The sequence below is a fragment of the Chrysemys picta genome, chromosome 3 (assembly GCF_011386835.1).
Source record: "Chrysemys picta bellii isolate R12L10 chromosome 3, ASM1138683v2, whole genome shotgun sequence".
Classification (NCBI taxonomy): Eukaryota; Metazoa; Chordata; order Testudines; family Emydidae; genus Chrysemys; species Chrysemys picta.
In genome coordinates this window covers 86,355,844-86,378,043 of record NC_088793.1, presented here as the reverse complement: position 1 = coordinate 86,378,043, position 22,200 = coordinate 86,355,844, and the positions used below count along the sequence as shown (strand labels likewise).

Genomic DNA, 22,200 nt, shown 5'->3' with positions numbered 1-22,200 from the left:
GCGGACTATAAAGGGAGGAAAAAATATCAGTTCAGACAAGAATTTATTAGATTGCATAAAGGTTACAGCATAGTCATGCTATTCCTATTCACATTCAGAGTCAGGAGGAAAAGTATGTACTGCTTTGGGTGGGGATGGGTGCCATATGGCATGGTTAACAAACTTTTCTATTAAAGGTGACCTAGAAAGGAAAAATAAAGTTAGGTGTGCACTTGTTTGTTTCTCTATATTGTGTAAAAGTCAGACAGGTTTTTGTTGTTGTTTTGTTTTTACATTTAAAATCCACATCCTTTCTAAGATGGAAAACTTGTGGAAACTGGAGAACTAGGGAAATATGACAAGTCAGCAGAGAGTAAGCTGAGGGGGAAGGAAAGTTTTAGTCAGATCATTTGAACTTTATGGCCCAGATCCACAAAATATATATAGGTGCCCAAACTCCAGACTTGGGCCCTTTGGTCTCAGTTTTGGCTCCTCTGTGACCCACAAAACTCCTGCTGAACTGGTAGGCACCAAAACTCAGTGCCTGTTTTCTGGTTAAAAGTTCCCTTGGTGCCTATGTTTCTGCTTCTGCCTGCTGCCTCATTTTAGGCATCCGGACACCTATTTCCCACCTAATCCCCAGAGTGATTCACAAATAGGGAGAAGATAGGCATTCAGATGCCTAACTTGCATGCAGGGCCTGATCTGGCAAGCGTGCTCAGAGGCCACCTGCCAGAGGGAGAGAAAGAGGGTATGACTCCATATTCAAGTGACTAGAGCATCCGCCCTCGCCCCCAGCAGTTTTGAATTTGATTCTGAACTTATGAAACGATGAGCCAATGACATTCTTTGGATCAGTGTTGTACTCCGGATATGCTACCCTCCCTCTATAAGACTATAGTTCAGTATGCTGTGTTCATTTTTAAATTACCACTTTATGCTTCTTGTGTAGAGTATTATTCCTCTATTTGAATTTCATTTTCTGAGGAATTTTACATATAGACACATATAACCACACAAGCGTATGCAGTTTGCATTAAAAAAATTTATTGCAATTTTTTCGGATGAGGAGGAGAGGTTTCACATTTTTTCATTGTAGGAGTCTGTCAACCCCAAATGGTTAAAACAGTTCATTTTGCTAAAGTGATTTATTTCTTCTACATTCAATTGCATATTACAAAATGGATAACGTAAGAATCATGGCCTTAAAAACTTAATAAAATGCACTAAAATGTAAAGAGGAAAATTCTAAAATACCAAGTAAGATCAAGAGCAGCGATATCACTCAGCACAGAAATCTACATTTAAACATTTCTGCCAGTACCTTCATATTCTGGAGAAAGAAAAGCAGAGCCAGAGAGTTTGGGTGTACAGCATGCTCTGAATGTACACGTGCGCGCTCAAAACAAACATATTTTCTTTTCTAATTTTTGAGGATAGAAAAGAAATAAAGGAATAACTCAGTTCTCAGATAAAGTAATATCAAAATGTTCATGTCTCTGATAGCCACTACAACTTCAGTGTTATACCAGTTTATGCTGAAAATAAAACCAAAGCCATTGTCCTATTCAGTAATATTGTCAATTTGTTTTATACCAGATGTACCCTTTTGGATACATGCTAAAGGAATATTAAAATAATTTTTTACATATACTGGAGATGTACACCTTACAGTTCACATTAGACAGATGTTTAAACAAGACAACATTTTATCCCAACACTTTGACAGTTTCATTTAAAAATGGAAGTATCTTCAAATTAAAGTTGTTTGATTTTTAAAGGGTCCATTCATCCTTCCAGGTACACATAAATTTCACTCATAAATGATGAGAGGTGTCCATATGCATGGAGGGGAAAAAAGATTAACAGTTTATCAAAACTTTTTTAACTTACCTCCATGGTCTTTTACATGCAGTTAGCATATGTGAATACACTTATGCACTTTTAACATTAAATACTTTAACTGGTTAAAAGTCATAAGATATTAAATGATTTAATGATGGAGACTGAGAGCTAGATTTTCAAAAGAGCTCATGTGACAGGCACCTAAATAAAGTTGCCAGATTTTCAGAATTTTGGCCATTGCATTTATGGGCCTAGATGTGAACGCTTTTGAAAATTTAGGGGGGAAACCTATCCAAAATGTTATGTAAAAATAGCAAAAGCACTTAAAACTATAACATAGCAAAGGTATAATTTCACATTATTTGACTAAAAAAAGTTATTCTGTAGCCCTGAGTTTTGATTCACATGATGCTTACTAAAGGCTTTCTTGGAATTCATTATTTTGGCATTGTTTATGTGCATAAACATTTTCATATAAAAATAAATTAGGCAAAGAAATTAATAAAATCAGATTGACATTTTTGTCAATGCACTGGCAAAGAGTATCTTTAGGTCAACAGTTGGGTTGCTAAGAAACTTATACACATTTACTTACTAAAGCTATAATAGTCTCATTTTGGAATTACTTTTTATGTAAACAGTGGAAGAGTTTATCAAGATTAGTGTTGACAATAAGTCGCAAAGGATTTAAGTGGATGTTCATGTTCATGCCCAAAATTCGATACAATGTATTTCAAAATTCTTATAGCAGGTAAAAAACCTCTGGAGAGTCTATTTTTAATCTGCTATTTTTGTTGCTGAAAAATTAAAAATTAGTAAAAAAAATAATCCCTGACCTACAAAAAGTTTTTTGTTCTGGTTCCGCATCAGGAGAAACAGCACTGTTAATTCACAATCCCTTTTCCTTAAAACTTGCTGACATCAACAATGTTTCCATCAAAAAGAGGAAATCACCTATTTCCATGTCTGCTTATATTTCATGAACTAGGAACGGGAATACAAAGGAGAAATATTAAGCTAGTAGGGGAAGCAATATAACTTTCAATATTCTAAGCAGTATTCAAAAAAATAGAAAAAGTACAAAAATATTACTAAATTATTAAAATATATTTGACTATGTCCCTTTAATAATTGGCCAGTTAGAGCATCTGGTGAAGAACATGACCAATCACAAGTAAATAAAAATAAATACTAACTTCTACTAACTTTTTGCTGTTCAGTAATAAAGTCAGCAGACATTCATTTTTTCAGCATCTGACTACTACATCTCCTTTCTTTCTAGGGGCAAGAGATTTTCCAACATCTAATTTTGATAGATTCAGATTCAGTAGTCATCCCTAAAAGGAATGTTAAGCGTTCTGGAAGATCCCAGTGGAAGTCATTGATGAAGCATCCTTCTGTGTATATGTTGAATGTATTAGTATGTTTAACCATGAAATGTGTCCTGCTTGGTTGCAAAAATACTGAAATTCATATCTGCAGTTTAGAAGCATTTTTTGAAGGCTGAATACAGTAGTCATTATCTAGCACACAGAGAAATGCACTAACCATGTGAGTCTAGGAAAATGTTTCTGCAAAGTACATTGTCACTGATTTCTTGCTGATGGAAGCAATAGGTCAAGTGGCACTGACAGTGTGTTTCATTGCTACTTGAGTTAACTGGCAGACCTTTCCAAATAAACAAATCGTCATGATAAGGACTGCCAGCCGAGTCTACTCTCACACACTTTTCAATCATTGCCAACAGTGGTTGGCAGGCCTTTTAAAAAATGATTTTGAAACCACGATTATCAATAAGGCAAAAATTATTTAAAAAAACAACAAGGAGTCCGGTGGCACCTTAAAGACTAACAGCTTTATTTGGGCATAAGCTTTTGGTGTCAGTATAATAATGTCTGCATCTGTAATTTTCACTCCATGCATCTGAAGAAGTGGGTTTTTTACCCACAAAAGCTTATGCCCAAATAAAGCTGTTAGTCTTTAAGGTGCCACCGGACTCCTTGTTGTTTTGTGGATACAGACTAACACGGCTACCCCCTGATACTTGACACCATGCAAAAATTATTTAGTTACCGTGCTAGTTCAAATTCCCAGCATCATTCAAGCATTACAACATGTGCAAAATGTATCTAATGTTTTTGCTTGTACGCCTTCTATTTAAAAGTAGGTTTTATTTATGCTACGGACAGAAGTAAACTCAGCTAGCCACTCACTCAGGGCCTAGCATTGTCTATGTTACTCCCATTAAGTACTATGGGACTGTTTGTGGAGTAAGGTACTACTGAATGGAGTAAAAGGGTTTCAGAATCAGGCTTTCAGAGAGGGCTTTTTTTTTTTTTAATGCTATCATGAGGAAAAGCATTCACTGGGATCTACATATATTTTGTAACCCTCTGAGTTGCTCACTGCAGAAGTCTGTGCTGGGATATAACAGCAAGTGGATGTAGTTCTGGACTCTAGCAACATAATACTGCTTCCAAAGAGGGTGCTAAGCAACTCGTTTTTACAGCCCCAGTTTGGGATAGTCTGAGGGAATGAATGCATATAAACAAGAAAGAACATGTTTAGCTACAGCAAATACGAGGTAAAATGACATTTAAATCTGGCTGTTCACACCCAGTTTGCCTTTTTGATATATGTTAGATCAGAAGACCTAAACATCAGATTTCTGCAGCTTATTTTTGAATATTTATAGGAAAATGTGACAATTAACGCTTTACATAAAAGGGATTCATTTAAGTGATGTTAAAAATCATGTACAAAACAAATTATATTTTATTAGAAGCCTATGTATTAATCTTCTTGTTCATTAGCTTGCATGATAAATTCAACTACAAAAAAGACTTACTGAAAGAAATACAAGGGAAATGATACCAGTAGGAGGTTTCATGGGTTTCTTGCATTTGGGGAACTTTTATTTATTTTCATTTTATCTTCTGTTGAACTTTTAAAAAAGTAAGTGTTTTATGTAGTTTTGCCTGAAATTGGTTATCATGAAAATGAGGGACCTGAGTGCTGGCTTTGAGCCAGGCCTGGTGTGGTTAGACACTGTACAGGCTTTACCACACAGCTCTGCCAAGACTACTCATTTCTGTCCTGCTGTTCCAAAGGGTATACAACTATCTTTTGGATCAATCCCTTTTAAAACTTCTAGCACACTATATCAATATTTATGATGTAGTCCATAATTGATAATATACATAGAAACTGTAATTTTCAATGGTTTTCCAATTTTACAACTGTCTAGTAGTACAATATTTTTATATTGTAGAAATAAGAGTGAAATTTGTTTTGCATTTGTTTAAGTTTAGCAGTTGTCATCAAGCAATGTCATACATAACTACTGAAAGCAGTACTGCCCACAGCAATATTGAAAAATAGATTTAAATATTTTTTATAAATATACATGAGTTGAAATTGCATAAGCTATTTAAAATAAGATATCTTTCATATTTACAGATCTTTGGTTCAATACAAAGCTAAATAAACTTCTAAAAGTTCTTTCTTTATGTAACTGGTTTATAATGTAAAAATATTGGACAGGGACTATTCCGGAGTTTACCATAAATCTGTGCATTAGGAGGGATAGGCTGAATGTATAGCGTTAAGCCAAAGCATATGGATGTGCAATGTTTAGTGGCTGGGATTTAGCTTAAAGGATATTTCAATTCAAGTTTCAAAACACAGACATGAGGAAGTCTGGTCAAAGTTTCAGAAACATGCACCACAATTTGTAGTTTGAACTATATTGTACCAAAAAGCATCAGCTTCTACCAATGGTTACTTACACAGGAATTATTCAAATTCATGATAAATGCAATACTGAAGAGCCTCGGGACAATTCATGTTCATGATGCTCACACTTCTGGTACTCACAGTCACTGCCAATCCACAGGCTTGTAGCATGGGACATGAGCATCTGAAATTCTTCAATGTGTCAAAAAGAAAAGACTCTCTTCTCCAGACCCCTCCCCAAAAATGGAGAAGTATCTTTGGTATCAAAAGGTTTGAGGCTTTTCTCTGAAAAGGAATGAAACAAAACCAAGCAAACAGAATAAAATCTACTTAACAGCAAAGTGTTTGGACTCTGCTGCAGACTGGAAATTCTGCAGCACCTTCATTTAAATTAAAAACGGAGATGTTAAAATAAATTAAATATGATGATTATCATGATCAGAAGAGTATCCCCTGCTAATTATTTTGATATTAAAATGTACATTGTCCCCACACTATCGTTTTTCAGTATGCTAGAGATTTTTGTATCCATAATGTATAAGCTGCGTCTTAGAAACTGAAAGGCAGAAGATGGAGATTTGGCATCTGGGTATGGAATAGTTGGGGCTTTTGGCATCATGTAGTTCAGGATTGTGTATAAGAAAATTAGCTAGATATTTCAGTGAAATGGAGGAAATGCTGACACTGAAATGGTAATAGGCTTCAAAATCACTGAGATACATGGGGCAGTACACATTGCTTAGAATTATTGTTTCAGGTCATCTGCAGAGTCAGGAAGACAATACTACTTTGGTTTACACTCAGTTCACATCTACAGTGTTCTCTTTGTAAGCATAAGAAGTAGAAACAATTTTTTAAAATAAAAGCTTAGATTATGGACCATAACTGGGGACAAAGACATGGAATTGTTATATTCACAGTACCTTGTCTGTACTGCTACTGAATGCCGTTAAGGGGCATTTCTCATCCCATGTGATGGTAGTTCTCATTAGTTCATTTTAATCTTCCACCAACCCTATCAGTGTGATTGACGTGGGAGGTAGGAGGAAAGGGTCCAGTTAATTTGTCTTCCCCTAATTGGAAATAGAGAGGATCTGGCAATGCCAGTGACACCTAGTGTCAGCTCTTGGTGCATCAATGGTGATAATCCCACTTCACCTGGTACATGTGAGTGGAGAGTGCTGCTCTGATTAATGTCTCACTGCCTGGGAGTTTTAAAAGAAAACAGTAAAAATTTCAAAAACATGCCTAGTGATTTAGGAGCCTATGTCCCATTGAACTTTTGAAAATTTTACACTTGGAGACTAGGTTGCTATCAGGCTGGGAGAATAGAAAGATTCCTTCAGTCCAGGTGACAACGCCAGCATGAATGCAGAATTGGTTTTTCCTTTTATTACCTTCAAGAGCCGTGTTTGTTAAGGGGAAAATTTATATCCCTAATACTGAGGAAAGGTCTAAATTAATTTCTATGATTTATTAAAAGTTATTCATGAGGAAATACTTTCTCTTTTGTACTGCCAAAGCCAGCCAAGATTAAAGTACTGGTTGGGTGATAAACAGTACTTTGACAGTTTAACAGCAGCTTTACTTTATGCATCAAAATGTGCAGAAATCCTAAAAATGTTAGGGAAGGTTATTCCATCATAATTTGCTAGTTTACAACAGTGTCTCCCGTAGTCTAATTTTACTTGTCTCTTTTTTACATACAACCTTCCCATCATATAACTGGTATGTTTTGTAAAACCCTATTAAATCATAGGAGGGAAAATATTGATAGTGGGTAAAAAAAAAAAAAAAGTGCCTAAATGAAAGTTAATGACTTAGGCTCCTAAACCATTCAAGGTGATTTTAAAATTTACCCAGTGGGATTAAAGTGAGTCAGAGGCTGCACCATGTATTAATTTAAAATTAAATATAAATCCAAGTTAAATGGAGCATATCTAATCAGAATACTACTGTAAATAGGTAATTAAGCAATAAGGTTTTTTTCTATTCACAAATGCAAACATATGAGACAGGAGTATATCATATGAAAACATAAGGTGATCTACAAGGATACCCATGATACTAAATAGGGCCACTTATGAACTACAGTTACTCTACTTTATTCTGAGTAATTGAGATTTTGATTACAATTATTTTAGCACCATGAATAACAAGAGACATTCAATCCTTATGTTTCTAACTAATCAGATTTAGAAAGCATGGAGTTAATGCTAGCAATATGAATGTTAATTGGTGTCAAAATAATACACAAAATATGTTTACAAAGACACTTGTCAGTGTCTTCAATATTAGCATGCACAGTAGTATAAAATATAGCCAGTCTAAGATTACTATGCACAATTCTGAAATTCTTAAAAATGTTTTGACACCTTTCGTATATAAGAATAAAAGGCATATTGAAAATGTCAGCCAAGATTACCTAATAAAAACACTATGTGGAATTATAATGATGCTATACTTATATCATTATTAAAAAATAAGGATCTAAATTAAATTTCCTCAACTACTGGGTGTTCAGACAAAAAATTGCATTTGAAAATGTTCTTCTACATTCCATTGCATACATCCTGTGTTTGATTCTGGAACCAAAGTCATAAATCTATTACAATTAGATTCTTATACCATGCCTATCATTGTAGTATCTGAGTACCTAATGAGCAAACCGATTTCTATAAGCCAAAGCTACAACATTCAAGTACTGAATGCATCGGCTGTCTGATATCCAGAATCTCAGTTGGGAATTTCAAAATCCGTATGCCCAGATCATGTACAACAGTGAATACATGTGAAAGGGAGACGATTGCTATTGTTTATCTTGCCAGAGGTTGGATAAGCTTTCAAAAGAAAGTGACTTCATGCCTATCTAAGTAGCTTTTCCCATTTTTCAACATTCTTTTTAAAATGTGAATACCAGAACTGGATTCAGTATACCAACAATGATCAATCTAATGCTATCCACATAACTAATGCCACCTCTCTATTTTTACTCAATATTCCCATTTATACATTCCAAGACGATTTTAGCTCTTAGTCACCACGTCTCACATTCAGTTCATCACAACTCTCAAGTCCTTTTCAGAGTAATTACTTTCCAAAATGCAGTCATGTCATCCTGTAATAGTGACACACATTCTTTGTTCCTAGATGTATGACCTTGCGTTTGCTTGTATTAAAACATGTTTTTCAAATGACCCCACTCTGCAGAGTGATTTGGATCACTCTTTAGCATTATTTACCATTACCCCACTTTTGTGTCAATTTTTGAAACTGTCAGCACTGTGATAAATATTAATTTTTCATTTCAAAGTCAACTGAAATGAATACAATGGTTTCCACGTAGGTTTCTATGCATTATCAGTGTGTACTGTAATGAAAATATGCAATATTGAATGATATTGCCTGGAAGGAAACACAAGAACAAGAATAATGTGATTGCTAATGTAATTTCTGTAATGAAAGAATCGTGGGAATTTGAACTAGCAACATTACTTACAATGAAAGGAGATTTTCAGAAGTACGTGAGAGATTTAGGAGCCCAAGTCCCATTTAGAGTCTTAAATTTCTTAGGCATTTCTGAAAATCTTTCCCAAGGGTATAAATATCATTTTACCATTTCTCATTTTAATGCCAGATTCTGACAGCCTTGCTCATGTTGAGTAGAAACTGAAATGAATCAATAATACTAAGCAATTGTGAATAAGGGTTACAGAATCTGTCTCTTAATAATTAGGATGCTTATGTAATTACTTTCAATGGAATTTTTTTGTAACATTTTCAACAGATAACACTTAATAGCTTGTTTGTTAAGGCACACCTAACACAGGAAAACTAAAATAGATGGCGATGAGTGTGCCTGGGTAATGAATATCTATTTAAGTGTTCCATTGCATTGTCAATGCAAATCCAGAGACAATATATTTGCAAGCGTAATCATGATAAACTGAAAAGCACTCTGTTTTGTTTATATTTTTTTTAAATAATTTTCAGAAAAATAGATGTTTCAGAAGTATGGGTTTGACAAACTATATATAATACCTACGAGTACACAAGTAATAAGAGATATGTTAAGGATAAGGAATCGTGCATGCAAACAGTTTCTCTACAATTTCTTGAAAAGATGGAGTTGGATCACATGTGCAAAATTTTAAAGGCCCATAATAAAGCTGCATATTCACTTAGTGCAAAATCTCTTCCCAATTTGTTTAATGTTGCTTTAATAGCTCTTATGTATAATATATTTCCATTTATTGGTATGAACAATTGATCGTATTGCACACTTAAAATGTATCCCTTAAAGATGTCTTTTTGTTGTTTTTTGAAGAGTCAAATCCTGAAAAAAACCACAGAAATTCAGAATTCGGGCTTTGTCTATCTCATGGTCTTGTACCCAAGTATTGCACTTCGTATGGTTTTAAGACTAAGCTATTCTGACGTTTAACTGAAAAAGAACTAGATTCACTGTAGCACTGGGGACAAAGGATGACTTAATAATGGTTTAACAGCCTTAATTCTGAATTTATTTGCTTGTGTGAGTTCATACCCTTCACTTTTTGAGTGTTTAATATATTTATTATCACAAACTTATCCTAAAATGTTCTATGTTCAGGCTACTGAGAAATAAAGGTAAAAGTGATCCAGAGTAGGTTTAAGCAAATGAAACAGGTTGGAGTATTAAGAGAAAGTAAAACTGAGGATCTGTTAAATAATTTAGCTCCCAAAGCAAGATAATTTCAGCAAGGATTAGAGTTTAGAGGATCAAAAAAAGATGACTATTCATTATCATAATATAGAATTTTAAAAAGTGTTAAAATGGCATAAGAAATTAAAACAAAAGTCAGTCATAAGAGGTACTAGAAATTCCAGGAAAACAACACAAGAATTTGCCTCTACTTGATGGACTAAAATTATTGAAGCCATCCTGGAAGGGCCAATGAATCAAACTAAACAGCTTTCACACTTCCAGAAGCATGCTCTGATAGATTAGAACAATAATCTCCTTAAACGCAGAATCACTAGCAGGTGCACACTGATACTATAAAACCTCAAATGCTATAAAAATATGGATTGAAACTAGACTCAGGGACTCCTAAGAAAGCTACTCAGTGGTACAAAAGATTCTTAGCGCTTAGCAGTTTTGTTCTGCAATCTGAGCACACATTCCATTAAAAATAATATGCTATTTTCAACTCAAAGCCAGAATTCTTATCTAGCTCCTGTAAAAATTAATTTAGTCCAGTGGAAAGATAAAGCATCAAATAACAGATTCAGATTCTTTACTGGGCTTTTCTGCTGTGCCAGAGGCTGAAGTGCTTTCATTTTCCAGCATTTTCTTAGTTGTTTCTTCATCAACAGCTTTTTCTTTCTCTTTTGCCTTCTTCTTTTCGTGAACCCATGGGATGAAAGATAATATAATTCCTCCAATCATGGGGGGAACTCCAGCCAGGTAAAATGCTACATCATAGGTACCTAGGTAGTCACGCAGTATACCTGGGGAAATAGAGAATTATCACTAATATGTAATGTAGCTGCTGCGGTTTTATTCAAAGCATGCTTATTCATAGATTCAGAGACTTTAAGGCTAGAAGGAACTATTTATGATCATCTAGTCTGGCCTCTAGCATAGCACAGGTATACAATTTCACCTAATGATTTATTTATCTAGTCCAATAACAGGTGGCTGAACTAGGGCATATCTTTTAGAACAAGATCCAGTCATGATTTAAAGACTCCAAGTGATGAAGAATTTACCCTTGAAAATCTGTTCTAATGGTTAATTACCCTCACTGTTAAAACCATGCATCTTATTTCCATTTTGAACTTTTGATTTAAACTTCTAGCCACTGAATCTTGTTATGTCTTTGTCTGATAAATTAAATAAGATATTGTCTCCCTCTGCAGGTGGTAACAGTCTTTGATCAAACTGGCTCTTAAACATTACATCACATATGCTAAACAGATTGCACTCCTTCAGTCTTGCTTTGTAAAGTGAGCTTTCCAGATGACAAATCATGCTTGTGGCTCTTTTGTGAATCCTCTCCAACTATTCAATATCCCATTAAAGTGTTGACACCAGACCTGGATACATTATTTCAGCAGTGGTATAACCACCGCCACATAAAAAGAGTTAATATCGCCTTCCTAATGCTGCTCAGTATTTCCATACTGTTACATCCAAAGATCAGGTTAGCAGAGCACCATATTTGGAGCTCACAATCAGCTGGTTTTCAGCAATGGCCCCGTGATTCTTGTCATGGTCAATGCTTTCTAAGATATACTCCTCCAATTATGTAAATAGTGCCTAAATTCTTTGTTCCTAGATGTATTATCTGCATTTGGCTAGATTAATATGCATTTGATTGCACTCAATTTACCAAGCAATCCAGATCAATCTGTACCACTGCCTTTGTCATTATTTGGCAGCTCACCAATCTGTATCATCTGCAAACTATCAACAATGATTTTATATTTTCTTCCAGATATAAAAATATTAAACAATCTTTGGCTGAGAATCAATTGCTATGGGAGCCCACTAGAAATTCTCCAAATTCTGGCTTAAGTGATTTGCCCAACATCATATAGGATATCTGTGACAGATCACAGGACAAGATTCTAGGTCTCCTGCACCTCAGTGCCTTAAGTCACAGGATAATCTTTTTCTTCTGGTCTATCTGTTTGCTCCTAGGCTAAACCTGGGAATCATGTGCCCTCTGAGCTACAAACCCTTTCCCAAAGATTGTCATGTTTATATTGTGTATCACGGGAAAAAACACTGAAGTTTGTTGTCCTGCATTACTCACCTAATGGGACATAATTTAGAAATAGAAAGATTAAAATAAGTTGACTTCTCTCTAGAGAGAAACCTTCACCCTAAAAGTCATAATCTTTACTTTCACAAAGAAACAAATAAATGCTGAAATTGTAAAAGTGAATATTAAAAAGTATAATGAACATTTTGTTTATTAGTACATTTTACTGAACAAAAACTAACATTTTAATCTTGAAAAATATGTCCAAGTGTAAAATCATATTTCGCTTCTTTTGGCCTTAGAATGAGGTATCTTGCACTACAATTAATGTCATTTCTGTCATAAAAGTAAACTAAATTTTTTAACGCAGGCAAAGATTTAAAAAACATATGTAGTAATAGAATGATGTTAGCAGGCTACATAAGGCCTGGTCTACACGGGGGGAGATGGGGCAAGGGAGAGGGCAGCGAGCTAAGTCAGTCTAAGTCACGCAACTTCAGCTACAAAAATAGTGTAGCTGAAGCCGACGGACTTAGAGCTACTTACCGCAGTGTCCTCACTGCGGTAGGTCAACTGCTGCCCCGTCAACTCCACTTACGCTTCTCATTCTGGTGGAGTACCGGAGTCGACGGGAGAGCGCTCGGCGGTCGATTTATCATGTCTTCACGAGACGCAATAAATCGACCCCCGTTGGATTGATCGCTCCAGAGGTAAGTGTAGACATGCCCTAAATATCAATGATAGTTTGATTAAAGTAATTTGAGCAAAATTTTAATTTAGTCTAGTTTAAATATTTGTTTATTATTATCCTACAATAGTTCTCAATTAAATTACATCCTACTAGTCAACCTTTTTAATTATTATTAAATATTGATATTATAGTAGCATACAAAGGCCCCAATCAGATTGAGTGCAAGCAAAATGAATGAATGCTAAAGACTGTATAAAAAGGAACAATATAAGATTTTATTTTTCTGGGGAACTTGTGTTCTTTTCAGACCTATACAGCCTAAACAACATTACCCTTTTTATACCACACACAAACTTTAAAACCCCATCTGCAAGGATGTGCGTTATGCCAACCATTCTACTACCCAGGAACTAGACTCTTTGGGTATGTTTACACTGCAGTAAAACACACCCAGCTGTGAGTATTTTATTGCCGTGTAGACATACCCTTTGGAGCCAATACTTTTGTTTTTAAGAAGCAATTAAGTGAACTGCAGCCTCTCTCCTCACATATGCATATGGAAATTTCAGAAAACAGTGAAAATTGCTTATAGTCTCTAAAAGTATGTCTACACTGCACCTTCCTTTCAGCGATGTGTACAGTACACACATAACATGCCCCTCTAGCACAGGTATAAACAGCAATGTAGATTGTGAGGCACAGCTTAGGTGGGTACAATAAGGCCACGCCTGAACCCTTTGAGTATGTATCCTACTCACCCAAGCAGTGCCTTCTCCTGTCTACAATGCTATTTTTAGCAGGATAGTTACCCATTGCCTGCCCATTGCAGGAGCCTTTCCCTGTCACAATGAAAGACTCCAGCAGAGGGGAAAGGTTCTGGCAGTGGGAGACAGCAGGGAAAGAATCTGGCAGTTCCCCACTGCAAAACCTTTCCCCACTGCTTCCCCCCGCCAAAGCCTTTCACCGACACATATAGCTACACATCACAATGTGGATGGAGCCTGTCTTTCACTGTAGCAGGTAGTTATACAGACCCTATATGCTGCTATCAATGGTGTGCAGTGTAGACGCACTCTAAGTTGGTTGCACATATGATCAGAGGACTACAGGTTATGGCTTGTACACTCAGAAATGGGGAAAATATCAGATCATTAAATCCAACCTGAAAGCCTGTGTTTCCTTTTGAGAGGGCAAACTGTTATACCTATGTGTTTGAAGATACCAAGGACAAATAAGAATTCAAGGACAAAAGTAAACTAGGAAAACTAAAGGTAAATCAATAATCCAGGGAAAGAAGATACCCTACCATACATTTTAGAGCAAACAAAATGATACACAACTAACCTTCAGCATTTGTCTCATCTTAAAAGCTTGTATCTCATCTTGAATTCAGAAAATAAATATTTGAGAAATCAAATTTAATGTAAATAGATCAATGTTAGATAAACAGACTACAGACTGTCCCAACATTTACCTGCAATGGGTGGACCAACTATCATAGGTACTGACATGAGTCCTAACAGGAATCCTATGGCCTGGGAGACATCCTGTGCACCAACTAGTTCAAAGGCAATAGGAGCCATGATACAAATGAAGCAGCCATCAAACAGACCCATGAAGAGGCAGACAGCAATGAGACTTCCCAAGGAATTGCACAGTGGAATCATCATGGACATCAGGCCAATTAAGAAGAATGATATCACCTAGACAATGTCAAAAAAGTTAAAAAAAAAATCACATCAAATCAATGAAAGTTGTAAAATAGGGAGTAAATGCAGGCTTCATAACAACTGTGAGGAATTAAATTGGTTACCTATATTTATTGTATAAAAAAAAACCAAAAAAACAAAAAGAACCACAAAACAGTTCCTTGCTTCCTGCCAAAGTTTCTACTACTTACTCCACAGTAATGATGGATGACTCAGTTTCCATGCACATCGACATTTTTAAAAAATCTGCAGCTGCTGGGAACTATCCAGCTCCTCCTCCCCATCCTGGCAGTGTCTTCTATTTGCGAGCTGGAGAGCTGGGCTCTGCCAGGTCCAGCAGCTCTAGCAGCAGCTAACAGCTCTGCAACCCATTTGTGTGGGGGGAAAGGATATTCTGCATAGAACATTAATTTCTGTGCAAATTCTGCATTGCGCAGCGGTGCATAATTCCACCAGGAGTATAAATTTCTTTCAGGCATTGTAACATGATGTAGCGTATTCAGGGAATTGGGGTGTTGCGAATTATCTGCAGAGATCAGTACTTTTCATAGAAATGCCAGAACAGAGGAAAGAGTTTTTCATGGAGGAGCATTTCCCAATCCTGTTATGTCCCATAAACCACAGAAGACTTTTTAGGCAATGTTTACACTAGGGAAATTTACAAAAGAATTCCCACTAGTTCTAAGGCCACTTCTGCAGAACTCTTGGGAGCCAAAGTGTAGACAAGACATTGCTGGCCAGATTAATTTTTGCCACTGCTTCAATTAGACTTGTTTTTCAGCAGGTTTAACTAAAACAGTGGCAAAAATAGGTCTGGCAAATTCTAGTACTAGATCACCTCTTTAGGAGATAGAATCATGGCTGAGTGTAAGCAGAGGACTGCTGATGTAGTCCAATATTGCTCTTCTAAAAGCAGTCCAATTTTGCTCCTATAAAAGCTGTGGTTACATAAAAACATTGTCAATAAGCCTCTAGGTTGTGTTCCAAAGCAACTTCCATTGGACGAGGAAAAAACAGTGACCATTTTAGACAAAGTTCAGATTAACCAATCATTCAAGTATAGACAAAGATTAATCCATCTTATCTGTGACATTTAATAGTTAAATAGTAAAAGGCTGAGAAACACAGAATAGGATAAGAATCCCTTATCACAATCACGGTTAATTGGAAAAGTTATAGTGTGGAAATACATTTTACATAGAGCCAAGGGCAAATAACTAGCCCATGGTGGAAAGATAGATTCAGAAAGCTTTATATCTCTTCTTTTTGTCTCCCACTACCCAAAATAGACCTCAAGTTCCAGGTGTCCTGCCCCTCCCCCCAAAATAAAACAAAATAAAAAACAAAACCATAAACACACACTGGTTGATCTTACAGTTAGGGTTATACTCAAGTGTATTTTGCTTGCTGTAGTTAAAGCAGAAGTGAAAATAAAACACTAACTCTGATAGGCTAAAAGACTCAGGTTGCATTGTCATGGAACCAAACAACTTGTTTAGGAAGCAAACTTCTACAAAACAAAGCAACTTCCTAAAGAAGGATAAAGAAAATGTAGCAGATAGCTAAAAATTTGTAAAGGAGAATCCTTGTAAATCATTTCCAGATGGTAGAATCTTAGTGGAAAGTAGATATCTAGTTGCATTAGTCAACCATTTAATTCATAACTAGAGTTACTGAAGATGTTAGATACTGGCACATTGTACACATTATGGATAATACTGTTGTAAAATACTGCCTGTCTTTTTGTAGCCAAAGAAATCTCAATTACCATGATTATCCATATCTACTATCTCAATTAAGAGATACAAATGTGAAGGATGAAGGAATGCTGAATTTACTGGTGGACTGTTTCAAAAACTAGCATACCACTTTGGAGAGACGGTGAATACTCACTTCCCCTCTTAAAAGTTCTGCTTTGAGGCAGAAGAGACAGATGCAGGAAACTGGCTTAATGAGACAGAGAGAGCATACCTGTCTCCTCTCTTTAAATTAGTTGAAACAGAAGATCCGTAGTCATTTAATTAGTAAAATCTATGTTCTGGAAGAGAATGTCAGAGTTTTTACCCTAGCCATCTAAAGAAAAGGAAATCTTGGAGTAACAACTGATGCTTCAAAGTAAATGATTCAGCTACAGAACTTAATGAGTATTATTGCAAGTTTGACAACTATCAGATGAAGAGATAAGATTGTGGTGCCTTTTAAACTACGTGCAACTTTTCTTTTCTGCTCATAGCAATAATAAAATCTCCTAAGTGTTACAGTAGGTTAGAAATCAGTCCAAAAATATGTTCGGTTGTTCCTTCATCCTCCCCATTTGAATCTCTTAAATGTGAGTAAACGTACATAGCCATGGTAACGAAGATCTGTCCATCTACAGAAAGGCAGTCTTCCACAGCAGCACTGTCCATTGAATGCAGTGCAATTAAAATCCATTAGATGTCTCTCTTGTTATTTCTGAATAAGTTTCTCTTCCCATTCTTTTTTGAAGTAGTTAATACTACCTAAAAACCCTTCAGAACTACAGCTGTGCAAAATATTTGCATTAGACCTCAAACCTACTCATATTTTCCAAGGCTTTCAAAAAACTTTGTTCATGAATATGAAACAAAATTGTTTGCACAGCTGGAAAACCTGTGAGCCTCCACTCTCTCCCCAAATTTAGGTGTCTTTGTAGGCTTGAGGGGCAGTAATACGCTTCCTTGTCCTTTCTGCATGGGCCAAGTGGCTCCTTTTGCCACTTCCTTGGGGTTTTTGGGGATGACAAACAGCCACTTCCTCCATTGGGGTCTTTAAGGTACATATCTACAAGGTCTTATTAGCATGGGAATAGGACATTAAGGAATAGGGAAAACATAACTTGCTGCCAAATGACACTAGTTGACTCTTTAGTGCAGTATGACTAGGAAACCCTTCTCTAGCATCCATACCCTAGGTATTATAGGGTATGTTTTCTAGCATGTAGTTGTTAGGGAACCCCAAAACAGTTCTCTAGCTACTATGCTAAATAGATTACAGCATGTCTCTGAACTTCAGCTCAACAGAACCAGCTAGCAACAGAAGAGTTTTCTCACTATTAAAAGCAAGGGTCCTTAGCACATCCTGTTCCCTCAGAAACCTTCATCAAAGGGCTCACAAAGGCATCCGTTCCCGTAACTTCTGCCCCCCTGAGCACGCTACTGGGAAGGAAGCGGCCACTTAAAATCTCCAAACAGCATGAGATCTATGGCCACCTGCCTCTAGGAGGAAAGACTGAGGTAGATCACCAGCTCCTTCTCCTTCAAAAACAAAGGTAAAAAGGGGTTCTAAGCTTTAGAGACTCATGCACTTAGTCCTGGAGGACCCTGGTATTGGTAACTGCATATACATTCTTCCTAAAGGTTTGAATTTAAAAAACTTAAAGGAATTTTGTTCACTTCCAGTTCCTGCAGACCAAATTGTAGGGTGTAGTTCATAAACTCCCTTGCAAACCAAACTTTCAAGGATCTGAATGGTTTAATCTATAAAAAAGGATTCCAGGAATATCATTCTGAAGCCTGGAATGTTATTCTGAAGCCTAAAACGTCAGCACAGAGTGCGAAGTGATGGAGAAACACCTACGAGCAGGCTGGGAGATCTTCTTGTTTAGAATATCTCCAGGTTCAATCATCACTGGGATTCGTGGTCTGTTACCATTCAATTTTTAAGTTCTCAGCCATTTTTGGCTTTAAAAAAAAAATCATTCATGTCTTTATGAATTACACCTGTTCAACAGCATGAGCTTTCAGCTACTAGTAAGAATACACTGTGCTAAAAAGCCTGAATCTTGCATGTTTTCCCAAGATTATCATTTGTCCAGATACATTTACATTACATGTGTATGTGACATTAAAAGCTGTTTTAAATAAAAAGGAATCACGTAACATTTTCTAGGTAGTTTTCTATTATGTATCTAGACAAATGCATTTTCCTGTAAGTATAGTGCCCTCTTCTAGTTGGCAGGGCAGACAAGCTGCCTGCTTTGAAATGCTCTCTAACTCAGAGGAAAAGTAATGCATACAGCAGGAAGATCTCATACCAAAAACAGTGACATTTGCCTCAAAAAAGTAAGGTTTCATGCAATCACACAAGTTATTATGAGGGGCACACGACTTCATGTGTCGCCACTAGAGTTGTACTCAAAAAAATGCTGGAGAAACTAGTGGACAATTCTGGTTTCAGGAAGGCAAAAACCATAGTCAGTTTTGGAATGCACAAAAGTCTTGCTATTTCACAGAAAAAGAAGTGTTTTTTCTCTGAAATTTCTCATGAAAATTGCATTTCACAATAGGGCAAGTCTGCAATTTTCCTGCAGCAAAAATTTACATTTGTTAGTAGCAGCAAACATGTGCACCTCATTTGTGACTTTCATTGCACACATACTGTATATTTAAAATGAAAATGAATGGTTTTGCATAGCTTTAATCACCAGCTCGGATCTTATTGCCAAAAATATTAACTAGCAAAATAATAAAAGGTACACAAAGCTGACAGTTAGTCCACTGAATCATCATGCAGAAGCTGTACCTGTAAATAAACTTTTTTTGCACCAGGAATATAGTCTGCAACTCTGCCGAAGATCAATCGGCCGACTCCTGAAGTGATACCAAGACACAGCAGAAGCACCTCTTCTTGTACATTTTCACCAAGCCTCTCTTTTACATGTTTCATCTGTTTAAAAAAAGAAAAAGAAAAAGAGGGGGACGGGCAGAGAAAATGTTGTGGAAATAGAATTATAAGAATAAGAAATCTTTGAAAAACAATTTATAACTCTCCCTCCCCCCACATATACATACATACTGCTTTCAACCATGTTTTAATTCTCAAAAAGTTCACCAATTCTGTTTTGGAGGGATGATAAATAATTTTTTTTAACTGTTTGATCAATGCCACATGAGATATTGACAATAGAAATTATTTAAAAGGGTGCTGGTCAGTTCTATTCTATTCACAGTTATTCAATTACAAGGCTTGCTTGACCCAACAAAGCAAAAGGTGAACTTGGGGATCCAGGACCTATACTCCCAAAGAACTCGTTGCTTCCCTGGTCAGTATTGCTCACACTGTCAGGTCTGAACGTAAAGCACAGTTGGGGAATATCACCACAATGCTCTTTTCTCTGAGACAGGAGCTGTCCTTGCCAATTGGCTGAGAGCAGAGTGGAGATTGTAGACATAAGAGACCCCTGCTGTATTAGTAGTATTTCTAATTCCAACCCTTTCAAAAGTCATGAATCAGTGTGATGCTGGCAGACCAGGTGCCAGCTCATGCCAGAGCCCCAGGCCAATTCACTTGTGTATTAGTATATAGATCAAAGTGCTTGTTAAATGTATAAGAGCCTTTGGTGTTTAAACTTCATGAAAACTAGTGGGATGTTACTTGCATTGTTTTCACTTATCTGTATCCCCGTTATAACACAGTAGCAAACATTTACATTGTATACACCCCTGTAACTAAATAACCCATCAAACAAGAAAGAAGCCTTGTGGAATGCAAATAAAGAACTTTAACAGAAAAGTGTTAATTTTTAAGCAAGTGGTCATCATGTGTGATGATCGGAGGTCAAAGACTCAAAATTCATTCCTCACTCCATCATCAAAGGAAAAGCCCACGTGGGTAGTGACTCTGTCAGCTTGTTTTCAGTGAGAAGCTCTAAGTGTGGATTCAAGGAAAGATCCTGCATCTCTGTGCTGATTGGACTCTTACAGGGAAGTGTACCTGATACAAAGTGGAGATCCCCAGAGACAATCTGTGTACCTTGAAAAGACTTTTGAAAAACTGGCAGTTTATTACATAACTTCCAGCATTTGGAATTACAAACTGTGACTCACTTGTGCATATATTTTACCTTCTTTAACCTCTCAATAACTCTCGTTTCCTTTTCTTAGCTAATAAACCTTTACTTAGTTTACTACAGAACTGGCTACCAGCATTGTCTTTGGTGTAAAAGCTAGTGCAGGGGTTCTCAAACTTCATTGCACCGTGACCCCCTTCGGACAACAAAAATTACGACATATGGAGGACCAAAGCCTGAGCCTGCCTGAGCCCCGCTGCCTTCGGTGGTGAAGCCAAACCCCAAGCCCCACCACCCTGGGCAGGAGGATGCAAAGCCAAAGGGCTTCAGCCTCAGGCAAGGGGCCTGTAACCTGAGCCCCGCTGCCCAGGGCTGAAGCCAAAGGGTGCATCCAGGTGGTGGGGCTCAGGCTTCGGTCCTGGGTGGTGGGGTTCGGGCTTTGGCTTAGGCTCCAGGACCCAGCAAGTCTAAGCCCACCCTGGCGACCCCATTAAAATGGAGTCATGACCCACAGTTTGTGAACCACTGATCTAGCGTACCAATTGATCTGGGGAAAGTGACTGGTTTCTTGGGACTGGAAACAACCTAAATGTGATGTCATTTTTTATGTAAGTAACCATTTTATCACAAAGTCCAGTTTGTCTGGGTGGCAAGATGGACTGGAGAGTCTAAAGGGACTGTCTGTGGCTCCATGGTAAGATTGTTACAGTGACCCAGGAGTTCATATTTGTCCCTGGCTTGGTGAAATCTAATTATAAAACACACCACCAGTTTGGGATGTCTGCCCTGAGGTAGGCACTCTCAGTCGTGAGCCACTCCAGACAGCGTGACAGTCAGGACTTAAAAAAAATCAGGAGATTGGCTTAAAAATAAGTTTTGGGTTCTTTTTATTTACCGTCTAGTCTCTGAGCCTTCACAATATACTCTGGTCACAGTTTCAAGCTTTATTTCTCAATCATGAGGGCTAAAAACTTACTTAAAGATGATATTTTCACATAATGACTTGACTCAAGGAGCTGGGGCGTTAAGAAAAAATGCCACATATCATGAGTCTTTCAAAAATATCACAAGAGTTGGCAACACTGATTAGTCAGAGTGGGGTGCCTTGCAGCAAGTGGGTGAGAGGATCCAGAAAGACCACACATCTATTGTGCAGGAGACACAAGAGGCACTCTCTGTCCCCAGACTTCTGCAGCAAGAGTAAAATCCTACTGGATTGAAGATAATTTCTGAATGGGAAAAATGGAACAATATGGAGAATAGTATAGAGAAGATTGAATGAACATGGATTAAGGACAGACACACATGAGGAAAAGCATGGATAGAAAAAAAAGTTGTGGTCTGAATACAGGCCTAGGAATCAGCAGCTGTGAACATGGTTCTGACACCAACTTTTTTTCTATCTTGTTACTTGGATACACAATCTGACATTGGAAAATGCCTCAGTTTCCCCATTTATAAAATGAGAATACCTACTTCTCCAGGATGTTAGGAAAATTAATTTGGTCAATAATCTGCTGCAGCATGTGGTGAGAAACTTTGCTTGAATCTAATATAGTTTGTTAAGTTAGGCACTAGTAAGCATTTTATCTTTATTTTTCTTGTAACCATTTCTGACTTTTATGCTTAATTATTTCTACTCAAAATCTCTCTCTTTGTCGTTATTAAACTTTTTTTTTA

At 36.8% G+C, this 22,200-nt stretch overlaps 1 protein-coding gene across 3 annotated transcripts in view; it reads right to left on the bottom strand.

Moving 5' to 3' along the window:
* Nucleotides 1-1,006: 1,006 nt before the first annotated feature.
* Nucleotides 1,007-22,200, bottom strand: part of SLC16A10 (solute carrier family 16 member 10) — a 146,291-nt gene continuing 125,097 nt past the window's right edge. For all 3 annotated transcript variants that reach the window (XM_005287606.5, XM_065590258.1, XM_065590257.1), the window contains 3 exons: nucleotides 19,254-19,397; nucleotides 14,477-14,705; nucleotides 1,007-11,052 (listed from right to left, as the gene is read on the bottom strand). In XM_005287606.5, coding sequence (XP_005287663.2) covers nucleotides 10,817-11,052; nucleotides 14,477-14,705; nucleotides 19,254-19,397 — 609 coding nt within the window. In that variant the 3' untranslated portion in view covers nucleotides 1,007-10,816. The remainder of the gene's footprint in view (nucleotides 11,053-14,476; nucleotides 14,706-19,253; nucleotides 19,398-22,200) is intronic.